A 20,002-nucleotide genomic window follows, 5' to 3' on the forward strand; every position below is an offset into this window, starting at 1 on the left:
CGAGCTGTTTAATCTGTATTTAGTATTAAACAAACTCCTTGTAACACCCAGTGAGAAATGTGTTCCGTAGTAGCGAGATTCGCCTCGAACACCAAACCCACCCCCATAGCGTTCCGTCGATTCGATGTAGTATACACCGGCGTTGCAAATGTATTCTGTAATTAACGAAAGCACTTGATAATCGTCCAATAAATTTCAATTCATTTAATTCCATTTAGTACCTGTAGTCTGAGTCGATGAGCCTCCACTGGAATGATGATGAGTACCGGTAATTCCTCGACTAGTACCTTTGGATGCGATCTGTTCAGACATTGTCCCTCCAGGTCCCATCTAGCACCTTCCAGATATAGTCCACTCACGTAACAACCCTGTGTATTTGTATTGTTAATGTTATCATAATGTAAATAAAAAAAAAAAAAAAAAAAAAAAAAAAAAAGAGAGAAATTTGGCAATTAGCTTACCTGGTCAGGTCTTTCTTCTATTTTCTCGGGCCTGGTGTACCTCGTCACTGCCGTATACGTGAGAGAACGGTCCAAAGACCAACTGTTCCTGTGACACGCCATTTGCACAAGGGCTGCTAAGTAAGTTTCCGGGATGTGCAGGCCAGCTAACCAGAGAACTATAGGTTCGTTGGTACCAGCCTACAAGTTGAAAACAATTCGTTATTTGATTATCTTTCTTCAACTGTTTAGGAATTGTTCATTGATTACAATGTCTCACCCAGCTAGTATACTGTTGTATCCTCTTCTCGAAGTGTTCCATCCAGCCACCCAAGGTTTTCCTTGTGTCTGGGGCCAGTTTGGCCCATTCCTTCGGCAATATACCGTTATATAATGCTGCTGATATACTTTCGAGTGTCGTGTCCATCCCAATTTCTCCAGCAATGGCCTAAAAGGATGCATAAAACAAATTGGAGACAATTTAAAAAAAATTACATTTTAACTGTTCGCTTTTTCTAGCAAAGAATTATTTGAACGAAGATTCAAGGAAGAAGAAAGAAGGGGAACTTTTCTCAGCTGCGACAAGGTTTTCTTCATCGTTCTGATTAATCTGTTGAATCTCTCCAGTTCTTGGAAAAGCACGATCGTGGTGGGAGTTATGACCGGTCCAAAATTCTTCTTCACTTTGACGAGATCGTATTCGGCAGGTACTTTATCTGAAACTTCCTTGGCGGTGTTGTCAATAAATTCTTCTTTGCTTATTCCAACCCCGGTGACTTCTAAAATATAACACTGCTCTTTCGAATAAAAATAATACACGCATAGATAGATTCGAAAGCTATAGGTTGAAGAAACGAATTGATTGATTCTAATTGAAAACCGGCCCTATTACGTGCTTACCTGCTTGCGGTTGTAGTTCTATAAGATTGCTCCACATTTCTTTGGCCGCTTGGGTGAAGTAGCCAATTTCAGCGTTTGGATGGAGTCCAAAGACCTCTGGAGTGTTCACAAGGGGCAGCTCCTCGATGAATTCGAGGTAATCGTCGTGCTCCCCATTCGGCGGTATCACGTAATCAACGTGCTGGTCATGGTAAAAGTGGAAAGGTTGGAAACTATCGAAAATAAAGTCCCCGAAATATTCGTCCATGTAGGTGTGAGATACTCGACGGTCGTAGCTGTCGATCACTCGTCCGCCGTACATTACCTAAGTTTTGTTCCAAACATTTTTTTTACGAATTTTACGAATCAATTGAATCCTTAGAGAGGAAGATGCATACTTCTCCTATTAAATATTTCAGGCTGTTCCAAGGAATTCTAGTATCGTTCGAGAAAGCAGCCTTCGTCAAATAAGTATCCAGAATAGTGGTGCACACGTTGAAGTCGGACTCATTGAAATCGTAATTTATGTTCCATCCAATCTTGTCGTACCTCCTTCTCTCCTATCGATTGCGATCGATAAAAGGTAATAGGTATAATTTCTACTCGATTCGATGAATTTTAGTCGAACTCACTTGAACAACCGCGTGATAGAACGCCAAAACGTAGATCAAGTGTTTATACATTGGATGCTCGCATCGTTCAAGCACCTGTGGCCTCATGTTCAGATACGTGTTTTGGATATTTAATTTTAGCCCATTAGGTGGTTCTGTGACCACTGCAAACGCAACAAATTCCAATTTTTTAATCAAATTTTACATAGTAGAGAAGCATCGGGAAAAATGTAACCTTTTAACGATTTTTGCAATATTCCGATCGGAAAATTGGGTGTTGGATCGGTCGTAAGCCACAGCCGGAAATCAGGATGGTAGTTGCCTACATTCTCCAGCAGTTTCTCCAGTTCTTTAGCGAAACTCAACAGCAAATGGCAATTTTGGAACATTAACCATTGCCCTCTAGAGACTGCTATTTCCAACAACTCGAATGCGGTCTAAAAAAAGAGCATAATTTATCGGCAAAACGAATTGGAAATTGGAATTCGTTAGAGGTATCGATGTGTACCGCTTCCTGGCCTTGTCCGAGGGATAGATATTTAAATTTCCCACCACCGCAGCCGTATCTGTCCGCTAGTTTCATTAGCTCGGAGGTTGGGTCGGATCCAGGGCTTAGAATGAAGACGACAGGTAGCGTGGGCGAGCTTTGTTCGAAGATGGAATCGAAGCTAACGTGAGGCGGTGTAATGTATTCATCTCCCATTACTTGGCTAATGTAATCGATGATAGTTCGGTAAACTCTATCGACGCGGAAGCAGCGCATTAGCATCAGCTTCTCGAAAGGTTTCAGCTTGTTCGAGTAATCCAGCGGGAAGTCTTCGGACTCTGGAGCGTCGAGATTGTACCACTGAAAGATTGCTCATTTAGACATGTTTACCAATTGGTAAATCGAAAAGAAATTGACTTGAAGTCAAGTTCAACCTACAGCCTCCCACGTTTCCACATTATTACTCAGTTCCTCCGGAAGCCGGTCGAACTTGTCGGGGAAATCGTTGCTCAGCTTGAGCAAATCCGCCCAGCCACTAGCGGGCAGCCATTCGGTAGGGTTAATACTCGCAGCCTTTTCCAAACCGAAGCACCCTTTTACGAAAAAATCCAATTGCCGTTGGCTGATGTGTCCCATGCTCTCCTCCAGTTTCGCGGAAATTTGAAATGAAAAGAGCAGCTTGTGCCTCTCGAAGATCCCCGTGCAACCATAGTCGTAGACGTTCTTCGTCAACATCGGGATTATGTTTTGTAGTCGGCGTTGAAGCGTTGGATCGGGGAGCGCCCTTTTCAGCGAGAAAACGAACACCTCGACGTAGCTGAGCAGAGAGTATTGATACATGGTGTTTACCGTGGCCAGGTCAGCCAGGACGAAGAAGAGAATCGCGCCACGTTTCGCGACCGGTCGATATCCGTCACGCAGTTTGTTCACGTCCGCAGCGGTCACTTCGGCCAGGTAGAGCTTCCTAGTCACCTCGTTCGCGCTGGATTTGGTGTTCTCCAGTGTCTCGATCAGCTCGATGTTGTCCAGCATGTTGCCTTGGTTCGTGGCGATCTCGCGGAGCAAACTGTCCTCCAGCTGCTGGAGGAGGGCTTTGTTCTCGCTGGTCTCGGCGATCAGGCTTTCCCGTTGTTCTTCTACGTCAGGCCTCTCGGCTCGTACGACAACCGATAGCAGTTGGTCTTCTAGACCCTGTGGAATTTTTTCGCGTTAATTTTTTCACCGTTTTCTGCGATTAAGTGTACTTATCATCCATTTGCAACGATTCACTTATACGAACCCCTGTGGTGACCATGTAATTGATTACGGTAGTCTTAGCATACAAAGCGGCGTTGAATATAGGATTAGATAATTTCGTAGTGAGATACATCCTGAACTTTGGATCGTAATCCACTTCCTTATCGCCTAGCAGGACGAACACTCTGCCTCCAACAGCTGAAACAAAATTTCATCTTCTATAATAGAAGTTAATTAAACGCTACAGGAACATATACTTTGTATATTCTTCGATAAAACATTATCCAAAACAGGGTCCACTTCGTCGACGTCTTGAAACAGAACTGGTAAACCGTATTTTATCGCGAGTTCCACTTGCTTGAGAAAGTCTGGGTCAGTGAACGAGAGGATCTTCAAATTCTTCTTTTGCTCCTTCTTCTTGATCCAATTCAGAGCCTGTTGCTGAGGATCGATGCAAACAGGGAACCTCGACGCTCTCATTGTTAAAATTCCGTTCTGAACGGACAATTCGTCCGGCGGCAAACCTTCCGACGTCCATCTTAAACAGCGTGCAAATTTTTTAGTCCTTTCCTTTCTTCCAGTAGAATTAATGCAATAAATTTCGAAATAAATTTCATTAAAAAGCTGTTCAAATTCCACACGTAACAAAAGTTTCGTTAAATATGTATAATTATTGCGTGTCACCGATGACCGATAAGAGAAAAGAATAAAAAGTAGAGTAAGAGGAAATCTCACGTGCTAATTTCAACATCGTTGCTTAGCTGCGTCTCAATCCTATACGTATCCGTGAAGGGAATCCTCTTCTTCGTTATACTGTTCCACCAATCCTCGTACAGCATCTTATTTCTGTATTCATAAGTAAATGGGCCGCAATACGCGAGAAATCCAGCGGAGAGCAAACAGTTCCCAGTGATTTTCTCAATCTGCCCATGCAAAGCCTCCAATTCTTTCTTCCATCGTTCATTCTCCGAGGATAATCCGTTGATCAACTTGTCGGCAGCTATCAGACGCCTCTGGAGCAAATCCGTCTCCTCTTGCAATTTCTGACGCTCTGCCATCGCATTTTCATATTTTATATTCAGCTCTCCTATGGCTTTCTCGATCCTTTTTAATTCTCGTTCCTCCCGTTCCAAAGCCTTTCGAGCTCGCTCCGATTCCGATTCTAATTCTTTAACTCGATCTATCTTTGGTTTCACCTAAAGTTCAGATCGACAGATTCTAACGTTAGAATTTCGATTTCTTGTTTTTTTTTTTTTTTTTTTTTTTTTTTTTTTTTTTTTTTTCTACTAATAAGTACCTCTTTGAAAACGGCGCAATAATCCAACACAGCCAGCACGAATTTGTACAAGCCGTACCCAGCCTTGCTGATCGATTGCATTTGATCCAACTTTGTGGTCTTCTTCAAATGTGCTCTAACCGCTTGTTGCTGCTTGAACGTGATCTTGTCGCAATTCATCTCTTGCAGAGTTCTTAAAAACGCTGGATCGCTCATCATACCCTTTGCGCCTTTCCAAGAAATGTCCTTGATGCCTCGTAACATTGCCACGCATTCCGAGACGATTTGCACTGGCTCTGGAGGGGTTGCGAACGATCTGGAAATATTTCGCTGATCGCTTCACATTTCATTTGAATAAAATAGAGGGCAACGGACCTTATTTCAGTGATGTCCGCCTTCTCGAGTTCCCCAAGGGCCGCTCTGGCTGCGTCCAAGGCGGGCTGCGCTTCCGCCAACGCTTGCCTCGCTTCCGTTTCTTCTTTATCGATGACCTTCCTCTGCTCCTCTATCGCCTGCCTCTCCGTTTCGCTCAGCTGTTTCTTTGCCATCGCGATATCCGTACTCTCCCCTATGGAAGCTAACAGCTGCTCGCAATTCTTTGTCTGATCGGCCACTTTCACCCTCTGCACAGCTAGAATCTCGTTCAACTCGTTCAGAGTTACCGAGGCCTCTGCTATCTTCTGCAGACCTTTCGAATGAACAAAAACAACAATTCATTTCCACTCGAAATCTTGTCTTCTCGCTCTAATAGTCTCGTTCCCTTACAAACCTCCGGTAAGCCGATTACATTGCGAATCTATATAATCCTTCGTCTCTGATAACAGAGCGAGATACTTGTCCATAAAGTCCAGGTAGTGTTTAGGTGTTACATAGTTTTTCCTTCGCAGTTTCGTCTGAAACTCGGTCGTATAGTCGCAGACGGTCTTATGCGCGAACACCATGTGCTCGACTAGAACTTTTCTGTAGTCCTGTGGCACGTTTCGATTCTGAAATCGTCGTCCAATCGCGAGTCGACTCAAGTCAGATCGAAGGGGTAACGTGGAAATTGAGATTTTTGAAATTTATTACTTCTCTGAGCGTGACATTGGCCACTGCTACCAAAGCCTGTTCGGGCCAAGGGAACATCCAGTCTATGGTGGTACTGTTCACCAGTCCAGGGTAACTGCGGCACCTCGTCCTCAGAAAATCACCCGAGGGAGTCATCGATAGAGCTATTCGTAAATTCTGAACGCTTGTTTTTACGAAATACGACCACACGCTTTCTCTGAAACCAACAATAAAAGGGAATATGAAATATTTGAAAAATACTTCGATTCGACCATCAACCTGGTGAATACCTGGTGACTCCAAACCCAGCCTCCACGGCTTGATTCCTACAAGAGTTGACGATTTCATCCTTCTCTTCGTCGGTGAACAATGCTGGTACCACCCCAGTCATCAGCATGTTGTTCACCAGCTCCAAGAAGCTTTCGTCGACGATATGGGAGGACGTGAATAAGAACACGATTCGTTGATTTTCCACGCCGACCATGTTGTACAAATTCTTCGTGTCTTCGCGGAAAGAGGCTTCGTTGTAGCCTCGAGTCAGGCTGATCTGGAAGGTCCGATAGTTGGCGGCAAACGCAGCGAGTTTGATCACCGAACGTTTCCCACTGCCACCGGTACCGATTACCAAAACGTGCCCTCTGTGCATCCTAAGTGCACGGTGCACCCTGGTCAGGTGATCCAACGCGTCGTTGAAGAGGACCATGTGTAGTCCCGATACGTTCCTTTCGTTGTAGTCTTCGTAAATCTGTTCGAGTTCACTTTGCAATGGCGCGTGTGTGTGTGTGTGTGTGCGCGCGCGCGCGCGTGTGTATATGTATATATTATATATACATATGCACACGTATAAAAATATTAATCACCTCTAAAAATAAGGTATAGACTGCCTCGTAATCCAATAGATCCTCATAGAATCGTGGCTCGTCATCGTTAATCGCGTTTCTAAAGTCACCGAACAACAGAGGATCCCTCATCGCGTATTCAATCACCTCGCGTTCTTCTTCCCACGTTTCTTTAATCTTTTCCCGTATGTATTCGTCTACAATTTTCTCGTCCTGCAATTACAATCGATTTTCAGACCATTGAAAAGGTCTTTTGTTGCTTTCTTCTCCAACACTTACGTCTTCGGTTATCAACCGATCACACATAACTCTGGTGAACTCGTTTCTCCATAGTCTAACGATTTGTTTCACAGTTGACAAGTAGTCAGGGTGGCTCTGAACAAGTCCTGCTACGATTCTCGACAAATCTCGCATATTGAATATGTAGTGGAACCTGCTTGGTGTTGGCATTAACACCGCGGTTACTTTCTGCGAAAAGGATCGACTTTTCTTTTATCGTCAAGGACAAGGACAATTAGTTGAAGATACCTGATAGATGTCCAGAGAGATTCGCACTAAATCTTTAGTGATTCCTTGCACCTCTTCTGAAAATATCTGGAAATGACCGCCTAGTATGCTCGTGTAGATGTAATTGAGAGTCTCGTCTTCTGGGACGATGACGTTGTAGACGGAAAACATGGAGATGAACCTCGGGTCCACTTCGTTTCTTCCTCCGCCAGGTTTACCCATCGCTGCCAAATAGCCTGTTTTACAAACCTGCTTTAGTAACTATAACTTGTTCTGTAATAACAAATGTTAAGTAAGTTGAAAACTTACAGATGTTGTTCATGTACTTGAAAGACAGATCCTTCCCGCGATCGTAGAAACCACCCGTTTCGAACAGAAACTTGAGAAGAGCTATAGGCTGCTGGGTACCATAAGTGTCCACCACTGGCATGTTCATGTCATCGATAAAGATCAGCAATTTTTTACCAGGGGGTGGTCCATATATTTCTCTCGTTCTTTTCTCCACTACGGCTTCGATGTTCCGTTGCACGTCCATCGAGCTCGTTCTCGACGAGAAATTAATCAGAAGCGTATTCTAATCGACGTAGAAACAGAAATTATATTAATATTTTTATTTAAATGTTTCCGGATAGTCGATATTGTTGCACATTAACTTTCCTATTAGATTAATTTCATATTATCTTGCGGAGCTTACATATTTCTCGGAGCTCAAATTTCGCAGAAACTCTTGAATTATAGCCGTCTTCGAGGTACCAGTTTCGCCAACTAGCAGAGCTGGTCTATCGCGTTCGTTCATCGTCCTAACGAGCCACGTGGTCCTTAGAGTGTCTATGGTGGGAACCAAAATGTCGGAGAAACTTTTCTGTCTGTCGTGCACGTATTCGGGAACCAGATGCTTCCATGGTAACCAAATGTTCTTTTCTAAGTTCAGGATGTAGTCGTACAATAATTTATGGGTCACTGGAACGTATCCTGCGACGAGACGTAAACTTGTCAATTCTTTGAGATAATTCTGATTTATAATTAACCTCGAATCGTTTCATTTTCCAACACTTACGCACAGTAGCCGGTTTTTCAATGGTATCCTGAACAAGCATGAATCCGCAAGTTCTCTTCATGTAATCGTCAAAGTCGGGTCTGTTCTCGGCGACTAAAGAGGCGCCCAGGGACCAGTAACAAGATTGGATGTACATCGCCTCGAGAATTTCCTGTCTCGTGTACATTGGCTCCCCTTTCGCGTTCTCGTCTTCCTCGGTTTTAGTACCGCCGGTGGTTTCTTGGCCGTCCAGAATCGAGAGCAAACCGTCGAACACGTAACAAAATTGCACCGTCTGAACGAGAGATCGTCCACAATAAAGTTTGGTTTGTAAAATCAAATTCTAGCCCGTAACAAGCGCGATTAATTACCCAGAAAATTTCAAATCGTTACCATGTTTAGCCCTGTCTGCGGTATTATCATCTTAAGCGGTTTGACCTGCTGCAAACCCAACATTCCTTCTATAATGAGCGCGATAGATCCGTGCACGTATTTCTCGCACATTCCGCTCAACTGCTCCTGATCCGATTCGTTTTTGCCTCGTATCCATTTGTCCATGTACGGCTGATAACCCAGGCTCTTCGGGTCTACGTAGACCATACCTGCTCTGGACACTGTCGCTGGCGAGGCGTATTGTAGGTCGCCTACCTTTTCGAAAAACCGCAAGTGAGAAATCTCAATTTGATTCGTTCAATTGTTATTCTTCGAATTAATCGGAGGGAACACCTCGAACAGTAGACTGCAATGATTCTGCATCTTGATCCTCTCCTGGTTCGCCAGAGTAAGTAATTTGTTATCGTCCATCACAGAGTTCATGTTCTCGATCCATTGAGGATCGACGTCACCATCGAAGAGAATGTACTTTCTTTCGTGCAGGCTCGTCGATTCCGAAGGTTTGTTCACGTCTCGAAAGATATTACTGAGAAGCCCGTCTGTCCAATCGCGAGTTACCGGGTCCAGAACGCCGTAAAGTTCGTTCACCGTGCACGCCTGGCCAGGGGAAACATTTTTTTTTTTTTTTTTCAATCATTCTGACAAAACAGACGCATCTCTTTAAAATATAATACTTTAGGATTCAGCGTGTAGAGTTTGGTGGGTAGATCGAGGCGAATTTGAGCTTTGCAAAGGGTGTTTATGACGAGAGTCTTCCCACCTCCTGTTGGCCCGACCACCATCGTCGAATGCCTGGTCATCATCACTTCGTACAATTGAATCACCTTATCTATCTAATCGAGTAATCGAAGAACTTTGAATATTCATCGTGAACATTCGAAATTATAAATTTGGAATAAACGATACCTGGTCGGGTAAGACGGTATAACCTTGCTCCTTCAGTACTCGTTCGACCGCCTGATCGAAATCGGGGTAATGAACCCGCGGGCAATCGAGGCCCGGGAACAGGTCCGCGATCAGCCCCAAGAACAATGGGACGTCGTCGAAAATGAATTTCGGCAGGTTCACGTCCCTAAGCGCCCTCATGAGCAGCACGTCCTCAGCCAGCTCGCCGGATGCCCTCCTCAGCTGGCCAGCCATGTTCAGCACGGACTTGAGTGCCCTCAGACCGAAGTCGTAGTGGTTCTGCTTGCTCAGTTGCTCGCGCGCCAATTTGTACAGGACCGTCATCTTCTTCGCGAGGTGCTTCGCGGTCAAGAAGCCGGAGCTGAACAGTTTTATCTGGCAGATCAGCTCGTTATCCGGCACTATGCACACCACCGGCCTGAAGAGGGCCTTCACCGACTCCGGAAGTTCCGTGCGACCGGCGTAACCCGGGTTCATCGTTATGAATATGCCCACTTTCGAGTCGAGCACTATGTCTTGGCCCTCGAACTGGAACAACACGCCGAACCGTTCGATCGATCGTGCATTCGTTTTCCTTTTTCTACGTACCATAAATCTGTTCGCGTTTGCCATCAACGCGGATCGTATAGTCTGAAGCTGCGTAGAGATCACCGATAGCACAGAAACGTCGATACGATTGAATTCATCGAAGCATCCCCATGCACCGCACTGCGCCAGACCACTCAGGGTCTTCCCAATCGCCACGTAGTCCATCCCCTCGCCGCAATTCGTCACGATGCAGAGCAATCCTAACGCTTTCGCCAAGTCCTTCGTAGTCTCCGTCTTCCCTGTTCCAGCGGGACCTACGGATGAACGTAACATTTTTACTGTACCATTATTTCTAATAGCATTACGTTAAGGCGAATAGTTTACCCGCAGGAGCACCGCCTAGATGCATCGAGAGGGCTTGCGTAATAGTCAAGTAGATTCTATCCGTCAAAGGCGTAACTACCAGCCTGCCGTTAAGGCCCATGTACTCGTAACCGTATTCGAACGTTCCCGTGCACTGGTACATCCAGACATTGTCCAAGTCGTGAACCCAGTAGAATCTGTACGGGAAATTTCCCTTTACATACACCGAGTATGTAAACCGTAATGTATTATATATATATACATATATATATATATATATATATATATATATATATATATATATATATATATATATATATATATATATATATATCTCAGATATTCTTCCCCTTTTACTGTCCATTCGCGCGATGGTGAAAGGGGAAAGCACTCGTATCACGTGGGAACGGCCGGACAGACAGACAGTTCCAATAAACGAAATTAATTTACCCTGGCATTGAACAATTTTATAGCGCAACAATTTTTACAGCTACCGGGTATCCTGGTAATTAATGTTTATTGAACGAGGGTGAATAAGGACGAACCGTAATTGGCTTTCCCATGCGAATTCCAAAGGATCGATGATGCTATCTCTGACAAACGCCTCGATAATATCTCTCATGTGGACATCGATCGTTAACACCGTGTCGAATTTTTTTCTGTCGTTATTGGTTAACGTGTCTCTACCCATCAGTTTCACCACTTCGTTCAATTGGTTATTCAGTTGGTTTAAATACTAACAACAAGAAATTAAACAAATGATAATTAAAGAAGAAATAATTAAAGAAGAGAAAGATTATTCGAATACCTCTTTCATGGCACGCATTTGTCCTTGAGAAATTTTCGTAAACACGTTCTCCACTTCTGCCGTCCACCATATTTGATTTGCTGCCAGGACCATCATTCCTTGAAAGTCCATCATCCATTCTGTCCTCGGTCTCCTGACCTAAATAATTCCATTCGAATTCTGCATTTTAAGTAAATTACATAATGCAACGTAACCTTAACACGAAGAGAAAGTTGTTACACGGAGCTTAAGAACTCTCTGAAATTTACTCGAAGAACTCCAGGTATCACACCTTTCCATAATTGAAGAGAGCCTTCTTCGTCAAGTATCGATTCGACCGCTTCATCTCTTCCAAAGCGAGCACCATCCATTCTTCGATCTTTCCATCGGCCAGGACCACGTTCTTGAATTCCATCACCTCTCTCTCGCAAGAGATCAACGCGGTCACAACCGTGCGTTCGGTATTGTTCAACTCGAAACGAAATTTGTCCAAATTATCGAACATCTTGCCCACGTGTTCTTGGATGGCCGTGGGTAAACCGCTGCCGAGGATGCTCAGCAGCTCGTCGTCGCTAAGGAACGTGAACCGTGGGAAAATTGCTCGTTTTCCGTTCAAGTAGTCCGTCAACGATTTCTGGCACTTGTCCAGCCCTAGGATCATCGCCTCGAACTCTTCCAGCCGACCTTATTTATATTATTACTTATTGCATGTTTTTTTTTTTTTTTTTTTTTTTTTTTTTTACTACCTTTACTACCTTTTATACCGAGAAATACCTTTGATCGTGCAACACTCGAGGACGTTCAGCCTCTTCGAGGTGTCCACCATGATCTTCCTGAACGATTTGTCTATTTCGTCAAACTTTTTCGCCTCGTCGGGCAGCTGCATCCTTATGTCGCCACCCACGAATATGCCCTCGAGGTACAACCATTTCCTTTGAAGCTCGATCCAGAGTTCCAGGACCTCGGAGATTGTGTGCATCGTGGTCTCCCATTTTTGAACGGCGTCGAGGAACGGTCCGATGAACTGGGAACCCGCCATGCCATTCACATTCATCATATTGTCCTCCAGGACTTGATTTAGCTCGTCCACCGGCCCCAGTATAAATCCACGGTCCTCGATGCCTGAAAGTGAAACGTCTCATTCGCTTTCACATTCTTTCTCTCCTTTTCCTTAATGTACAGGGTGCTCCGTTGCAAACGTTTGCTAGCAGCATTTTCCCGTACAAGTGAAAAGTTCTTTTCTTTTATATATCAGCGTGCACCTTTGTAATGTTTCACCACGGTGAATTCCATGTGTTTCCACGCTTCGGTTAACTCTCTTAGGCCTCTTTCGATGGCGAGCTCTTTCACCGCGTTCATTACGATCTCTTTGGCTATTTCCTGGTACTTGCCGAGCTCCATCGCGAACATGTTTTCCAGGGTGAATCTTAACGAAACAAACTAATCGTGGTAAATCGAGGTAAAGGAAACGGAATTGTTAATCGCGATGAAAACTCACCCCTTCGGCATCCCTATTTCGTAATCTCCCATAGTTTACTGAATAATCTTTTATTTATACTTATTACTCGTAGATGAACATTATGACAAAAATTCTGTAAGAAGCAAGTTGATTAGACGTTCTGCCTAATTGCAGGACCGTATTTCGTGATCGTACAAAATAGAAAGAAAATTCGTCGTAAATAAAAGAAAAGGAAAGAAATTCGCGTTAGAAATCGCGACCATATTTTACCATATTTCGAAAAATCAAAAAGACACACACATCACCCCATCGTGTACACGTACCACACTCGTTATACATTATTTTTTATCATTATTTTTCATAATTATTTTTCATCAATCACCGTCACACCTGTCTGGGTTCATATCAAAATATCGTCCAGTCTTCTTCATCAATTGCTTCCAATGCCTCTCCCTCATCGCCTCATTTTTCAGTTCGATGAACAGCGGAACGGAATTCTTGAAACTCTTCATGTTCGCATCCAAGGCCTGTCCAACGGTCAGATTCTTCACGAACTTGGGCAGTTTACGAAATTCTCGAATGAAGTGATCCATCCCCTCGATCAACTGTTGAGGGTTCAGGTTCACCCAAAGCGTCTGCGCCCACACGTCCCTCGTGCTCTTTTGCTCCTTGTACAGCTCGTATAGTAACTCCATCCCTTCGTATTCCTTCTTCACTTTTAGGAACGTCGAGTAATCGGTCGCCGGCAGGTCGAACAGTATCTCGGAATTTATCAGGCTGAGCCGTCTCTCTTCGTATTTCGCGATCAGCTTTCCATATTCCTGAACGGAACATTCTCGAAAGTAGCAATTATTTTTTTAAACAAACTCTCGCGCGAGTTACGAACTCACGTCCATCTTCTTCAATCCAAGTTCAAGGTCCTCTTGAACACTGCCAGGGCCGTTAACCTCGAAATCATTCGCGAACTCTGCAAGTTCTTCCACGAACCCATTTATTTGCTCCTGCGTCATGTCTGAGAATCTATCGGAAGTACTCTCGAGAGTCGAAGCTCTGTACAAGGCACCCAAATACAGAGATTCCCAGTCCCGTTGCAGATTGTACGCCGTTTGCTCGTCTTCCTCGGGGAATGATATATCGTGGCTACGGAACGTTCGAAAAGTTTCCTAAAACGATTTTGATTCTCGATTTAAGTATCGTTCTAAAACGATACCGATCGATAATAAAACGATATCGATCGCGAACCTGGTAGGTCGTGTAACGAACTTCCGTTTGGATCGCCGCCCGTTTTATGTCGGCGATCGCCTGCATCACGGACGTGAAACGATCCAAGCCAGTGATTACCAGCTCCACTTCGGTTCGGAAATTTTCGATCATCTGACTCAAGTCGTGCATCCCGTGGATCGTTTCGTTTAAAAGGAAATTCCCGAGAATCTGTTTCCATTCTGTTGCGTGTTGCTTCACGCCGGACAACAACAGACCGAGATTGATCCTAATTCGACGAAAGCCTATGAATCCGATGAATAAAATCCTAACGATGTGAAATGAAAATGGTCGAGGCATTATTACCGTACACAGTAGAGATCATGGTGGGACGCCATTTCGGCGACTTCTTCGAGAATACCGTCGTAAAACGTGAACTTCTCGTCGTACTGCAGCAAAGTAGGCGAGGTGGCAGCGTACTTATCAGCAGCCAGGTTCTTGTCGAACGACCAAAGATTGCTATACTTTTTCCACCTGTGCAGATAGTGCCAACACTCGAGCGCTAATTTATGCGCCGATCTTTGAACCATTAGTATATTATCATTGACCACCTACGCAGACGTGTTAGCAGAAAATGATACACTCGACGGAGAACGGTCGTGTTTGAAATGTCGAAACGATTTTATTTACCTGAATGCTCATCACATCCTCGAAGAACGTGAACGTCGCGTAACTCTCGGTGTCGTTCTTCCTTTGAGGTTTGCACTCCAAGCAAGTTCCGTGCATCCACCTGGGGAACACCTTCAACTCCTCCAGCAAATTCTTCACGTTCTGCAGCACGGTGTTGTAAATTTCGCTGGGGGATGGCCTCAGAACCGCCTCCGAAGCGATCAGCACGGCGTCCACTTGAAAGATCGGCTTGTAACCGATCAGGCTTTTGTTGAAACACACCAAGTTCCTGATCATACACCTGTACGGTTCGAGTAATTCGTCTTACAAGTTTGTTCGTGATTCGTTAGTCGTTTACATTACATTTGCCGAGGATGGTACGTTACATCAACAGGCCGTGGAATATTTTCCTCTCGTATTTCTCGTAAAACAGTTGCATGGCTGGACTTTTACCGGTGAACGTTCCCAGTACGAGGCTCTCCAGTTTTATCAGTATCGGGCTGGTCGACTGGTACATCACCGTCATCGCGGTGATTAGATTCGTTCTTCGATTTTGTATCTCGTGGAAGTAGGTCTTTGAAAGTTGACAGACTTTATATTATATACCATGTATATAGTATACTTGGCGTATACCTTGCATTGCATCGATTCTCCATTCTCGTACAATTCAGGGGATAGAGAGAACAAGTTGTAAGTCTGAAGCTCCGTATTTATTCTGTTATCCAGATCAGCCTTCACGTGATTTACTTGATCCACCATCGAGTTTAGATTTTTCAACAGTTTCTCGCAGCTTTGAGCGTAGTCGGTAATGTTCAAAGAGTTCCAGTTGAAACGCATCACTCCAGGCTGAATATACTTTTCAATCTCCAATAGTGTGTTTCTTAGCAATTGTATCTGTAACGTAAAAGAAGCAGCAATTCACTAAGAGATTCCATTAAAACTAACTTAACTACCTACTAAGTACTCGATGCTTACATCCGCTTTATCCATTTTATCGATCATTTCGTTGTATTGATCGATCACTCGTTGCATAATTTCGAGGTCTCTTCTCAGTCGATCTTTCTGAATACTGGCGTCCTTCACTATAGGTGACAATTCGAAACCTAATTGCTCCATCAATTCAGCCTGCGATGAACAAATCAATGTGTCACGTGAAACGACGACCGACGACAGAGAAGATGGATATACCTCGTGAATAATTTCAAAGACATCCCAGTCGAAGTTCAGTTCGAATCGAAGCTGGCACTCGACGAGAATCGAGCCGCTCATAAATTCTGTCCAAGTGATTTTCGTCCCTTGAAGAGGTTGCTTTTCCGAGGAGGATACATAGGATTTTTGATCCCTGTGGGATGCCAGCGACCCTTTCGTCTCAGCCTTCGCGTCCAATTTAACTAGCCCCTTGGTTCCTCCGGAACTACCCGTTTCTATATGAAAAAAAAAGAAATAAAAAAAATTCACGAATAATATCGATATCAGGAATCAGAAATCAGGAGCATCTCGAGCGTTTAATCACCGATGCTTGGTTTGGATATCGCAGGCTCGGTTTTTTGGAGCGATCCTTGAGGAGTCGATCCTGGAGATCCAAAGTCTTTGTTTCTCGCCTTTTTCGAGATGTGAATTGTTTCGAGATTCTTTGCGCTTTGCAATTTCTCAGCGTCCGGGAACGTTAATAAACCTGAAATCAATTGAAATCACTGTCGTTCCTACCACGACGATCGGATCGAATTTGATTTTCGAAAATATAGAAGATGGTTAACCTTTGTCCGGTTCGGAGCGTACCATCCTCAGGATGCTCCTCTTCATCGTGTTCATCACGACGAATTGTGCCCTGTCTGCCCAAGACTGAAACTTGAATTCCTCGTACCCTTTCATCTGTTTAGCTATTTCGTAATATTGACCGAAAGCTAGAACTTTCAGCTTGCTGTGCTTTAATTCTGGAACGTTTTGGAGGGTCAACACTGGTCTTCTCAGACGGTGGAACAATTGCCTGACCCAATATATGGCACCAGCCATTGGTGGGTGATACGTTAGCAGCGGAGGTCGTCGTTTTCCTATATCATTAATATCTTAACCGTTTCAACGAGCACGTTGAAATGTTCAATAATGTTAAAAGCTCTCTGCTTTTTATTACCTCTGTTGAATAATCCTTCGACGATACTGACTTCCTTGCTGAACTGTTGCATGATAACGTCAAACTTTCTTAGCAGCTGCTTTCGTATAGTAGCCCTAGTCTTGGTCTCCTTGAACTTTAACAGCATCTTTAACGCGTCCTCCGCGTTGATCAATACCATGAAGCACTCGTCGATAAAGAACTTGGCCTCGTTCTCGAGGTAATGAACCTCCTCGTAGAATAACGACATGGTAGCCTCCCAGTTCTCCTTGTTGAACTCGTCGAAGATGTTGTAATCCGCATCCAGAATCGGGACCATCAGTCTGTCGACTCGTTTAATTATAGTGTCGATCTGCGCTGGGTCGCTGATGATCGATTTCAAGTAATCCCCGAAGATGTTGTGGAAATCTTGGAGCACCCCAGCGACCTGGTTCAAACCGTCGCAGACCTCAGCTATATACTCGGTTCCTTTGAATAACCGATTCTGATCAAACTCCCATCGCGTCCCTTTCCCGGACAGCTCGATGTCCTCTCGATTCTTCAGGTAGGACTGCTTCCAGCTCTTCAGCATCGCGCGGCCTTCTCCCGTCTTCCGCAGAATCACGTTCAAAGGTTTCCTTTCTCGAAAATACGAAATATCATCGAATCGGTTGGGTTTCATCCGCGAAACGATTCTGAACAATCTGATAATAATCTACTTGAAAAGATCGTGGATGGACAAATGGTTTACGACACTTTGACAGAGTTGCCATGAAATCCTTTCCAACAGGCCCATCATTTTCTCCTCGTTAGAGTAGTAGCCCGAGAGTATCCAAATCATTCTTAACCCCTCCGTCAGCGGAGGGATCGCCCGATTGATCGTTCTGAAGCAGTCCGACTCTGTCATTAGCTGGAACAAGCGTATCAATCGCACGTATTATTTAACGAGCTCCTTCTCCGATCTATACTACCTTTAAGTGTCTGGTGACAGTCAGCAAGAATCGATTATTGTCTCTGGCTTCCGTGTAAACTCTCCACAGGTCGGAGTAGAAGTATTCGAAATTTGAAGCGATCGGCGAAAGCATCTTGTTCAATAGTTGCAAAATCCGTTTCGCCACGGGCGTCTTTAATTGTTCCACGAGCATCAATAATCCTGTCTCGCGATCCTGCCAGTAATCACACTCGGCCAGCGGACCTTTACCTTGCGGCATTCTTATTTGAAACGATTCCAAAACCTGTTATCATTATTTGTTTAATTATTTTTTTTTTTTTTTTTTTTTTTCACCGTTGCACGAGAATCACCGATTCACCTTCTCTATGTGCACTCCCCAGGACATGAGCACCTCTTCGAGTTGCTCGATTACTCGCTTGTTCTTCTCCAACGTTTCGTCGGTGATGTTCGGATCATCGAGTTCCGGAATGTTTGGCATTGTAAGCAAAATATCGCCTTCGATATGTTCCAGCGTCCTAACGGGCAAGTGGAGAAATGAAATTTTTGCATCTTTATTCATCGAAAAATCGAAGCTACGCCGATTTCGATACAAATTTACTAACCACTCGACGTTTTTTATCAATTTGTCCAAATAGCGCAAAATTTCGTTCTTAGTCTGATCGATCGACACGTGCTTCTCCGGTGGTTCCGCGGTATCTCGATCTGCTCTACTAGCTCTATCGTCGAAACTCACCACGGACATCTTCACAGACTTTGATTTCACTTTGCTCTCCCTCTCTACATCCGGGGACTTGTAAAACTGGACGAAACTCGGTGCCGTCAGATCCCGTTTTTCTTCACCGGCTTCGTCTTCGTCTTGATCTTCACCGCGTAGCCTCGTAGCCCCCATTTTAGCCACCACAATGGACGCTCTACGAAATTCCGACGGCCTTTTGAACAGCGAGCTCTAGTCGACAGATTTGGAAAGTTGCACAGATCATTTCGCCTCGTTTCGCTTCATTTTCTTTCCTATTGCTTACGTACTCGAGTCGCTATGATCTCCGTTAGACTTGGAACACCTTCACCGATATCGGAGTCAATCACTTCCTCTTTGTAAGCTTCTGCGAGCTGAGGTCCTTTGAACTGAGAATCTATCAGTGGTTTAAATACCTGGACAGAAAATAAAAAAAAATCGAGTTTCTTTAATCTCTTCTCAAATCTTAACGAGTTATCATTGAGTAGTGGTACTTCGACGAGCATCCTGTTCAAAGAAACCAAAAGCTTCCCCTGCAAATTTCCAACCGCAAGGTAACGCGTGATCTGATCAAGACATTCCTCGTAGGAATCAAAATTTGGCACACCCTCGTCGGTCGTCCTCAGGAAGTAGAACAATGTGACGTCTTGCAGATCCATTCTGGTGCCATCTATTTCGCCGCAGATCATGTCAAGTATCGGAGTTTTTCGAACCCTTTCCACCAGTTTCTACAATTTATTTGACACCATTTTCCTTTCCGTATTTAAATTCAGTCGAGACAAGTACCTTTTTCTTGACGTATTTGTGCTCTTCTCCTGGTGGCGGTGGAACCAGGATTGACTTGTCTAGAAGAAGAATTTCAAGGAGATGCATAAACTTTCAAATAATCTCTATATCGAGCACTTTACCAGTATCGTCTCCTCTTTTGGCTATGGTATCACCGCTTCCAGTTTCTCTCGCTTCCTTCGACTCCTTAAACTCGATCGACTCTTGCCGTTCAACGTTCTCGTCTTCTTCCTCCTCGTCGGCGTCTTCGAGTTCCTCGTCGCTGGGGCCACTTATCGTCGACTTTTGCTCCGATCGAATCGTCGTCGCGGACTCCTCCAATTGACGGAGGAGTGCCAGCGGGTCGACCTTTGATACCTTCGCTTTGCTTTTCTTAAACTTCTTCCTCTTCTTCTCCTTCGCTAATTCGAATTTCGATGCTTTCCCTGTTAATAGTTTTAATCGATCCATTAATCGAAGTACTATCCGCGCGATTCTCTTCCTTGCAGGGAAAAAAAGGGGAAGAAAGATATGGATAGGACGCTTACTTTCCCAGAATGGAACTTCTTCCTGGACGATTTCAGTTAGATAAGTGCAGTAGAAGAAGATCACCTTTCTCTCGAGATCGGTCACGCCATAAATATCGAGTATCAAAAAATTCAGCAGCTTGTCCTCCAAGTATCGATCGTTCGCCTAACGTTTCGACGAATAATAATTTAGACCTTTGGAGATGATACTAATGATAATTCTACTTGAAATGATAATGTCAAATCGAAATTTACGTTTAAAAGTTTGTAGAA

General features: G+C 44.2%; 2 protein-coding genes across 2 annotated transcripts; both read right to left on the reverse strand.

Moving 5' to 3' along the window:
• Dhc98d (Dynein heavy chain at 89D) lies at positions 1–15,951 on the reverse strand. The gene is made up of 45 exons (XM_076907268.1): positions 15,852–15,951; positions 15,639–15,788; positions 15,297–15,557; positions 15,050–15,237; positions 14,685–14,964; positions 14,361–14,605; positions 14,037–14,283; positions 13,685–13,957; positions 13,185–13,615; positions 12,598–12,761; positions 12,110–12,457; positions 11,628–12,019; positions 11,357–11,494; positions 11,094–11,284; positions 10,570–10,745; positions 10,246–10,499; positions 9,658–10,185; positions 9,426–9,584; positions 9,085–9,348; positions 8,752–9,006; positions 8,380–8,653; positions 8,017–8,294; positions 7,632–7,896; positions 7,344–7,558; positions 7,095–7,283; positions 6,837–7,028; positions 6,267–6,721; positions 5,998–6,193; positions 5,699–5,915; positions 5,305–5,617; positions 4,951–5,245; positions 4,389–4,849; positions 3,911–4,191; positions 3,697–3,851; positions 2,856–3,608; positions 2,439–2,777; positions 2,166–2,367; positions 1,952–2,094; positions 1,718–1,879; positions 1,341–1,644; positions 1,008–1,237; positions 721–888; positions 462–641; positions 222–368; positions 1–155 (listed from the first exon to the last, which is right to left on the reverse strand). Exons 1-45 carry the CDS (start codon positions 15,930–15,932, stop codon positions 9–11), a joined length of 11,586 nt encoding a protein of 3,861 aa, XP_076763383.1. The 5' UTR covers positions 15,933–15,951; the 3' UTR covers positions 1–8.
• Positions 15,952–16,168: 217 nt separating this feature from the next.
• Positions 16,169–18,593, reverse strand: LOC143430688 (dynein axonemal heavy chain 10-like). Its single transcript, XM_076907067.1, has 7 exons — positions 18,307–18,593; positions 18,063–18,219; positions 17,724–17,987; positions 17,472–17,662; positions 16,795–17,390; positions 16,421–16,714; positions 16,169–16,338 (listed from the first exon to the last, which is right to left on the reverse strand). Exons 1-7 carry the CDS (start codon positions 18,591–18,593, stop codon positions 16,169–16,171), a joined length of 1,959 nt encoding a protein of 652 aa, XP_076763182.1.
• Between the last annotated feature and the right edge of the window lie 1,409 nt (positions 18,594–20,002).

The sequence above is a fragment of the Xylocopa sonorina genome, chromosome 15, assembly GCF_050948175.1.
Source record: "Xylocopa sonorina isolate GNS202 chromosome 15, iyXylSono1_principal, whole genome shotgun sequence".
In the NCBI taxonomy this organism is placed as follows: Eukaryota; Metazoa; Arthropoda; class Insecta; order Hymenoptera; family Apidae; genus Xylocopa; species Xylocopa sonorina.

What these genes read in the sequence shown, in the direction of transcription:
- Dhc98d (XM_076907268.1), bottom strand. Translation starts at nt 15,932, where the DNA reads ATGAGCGGCTCGATTCTCGTCGAGTGCCAGCTTCGATTCGAACTGAAC. An exon ending in TTCGTTACACGACCTACCAG is followed by an intron (nt 13,958 to 14,036) that starts GTTCGCGATCGA and finishes AAATCGTTTTAG; the next exon opens with GAAACTTTTCGAACGTTCCG. An exon ending in ATTGCGCCGTTTTCAAAGAG is followed by an intron (nt 4,850 to 4,950) that starts GTACTTATTAGT and finishes TCTGAACTTTAG; the next exon opens with GTGAAACCAAAGATAGATCG.
- LOC143430688 (XM_076907067.1), bottom strand. Translation starts at nt 18,593, where the DNA reads ATGGGGGCTACGAGGCTACGCGGTGAAGATCAAGACGAAGACGAAGCC. An exon ending in CTGTCACCAGACACTTAAAG is followed by an intron (nt 17,663 to 17,723) that starts GTAGTATAGATC and finishes CGCTTGTTCCAG; the next exon opens with CTAATGACAGAGTCGGACTG. An exon ending in TCCATCCACGATCTTTTCAA is followed by an intron (nt 17,391 to 17,471) that starts GTAGATTATTAT and finishes TTTTCGAGAAAG; the next exon opens with GAAACCTTTGAACGTGATTC.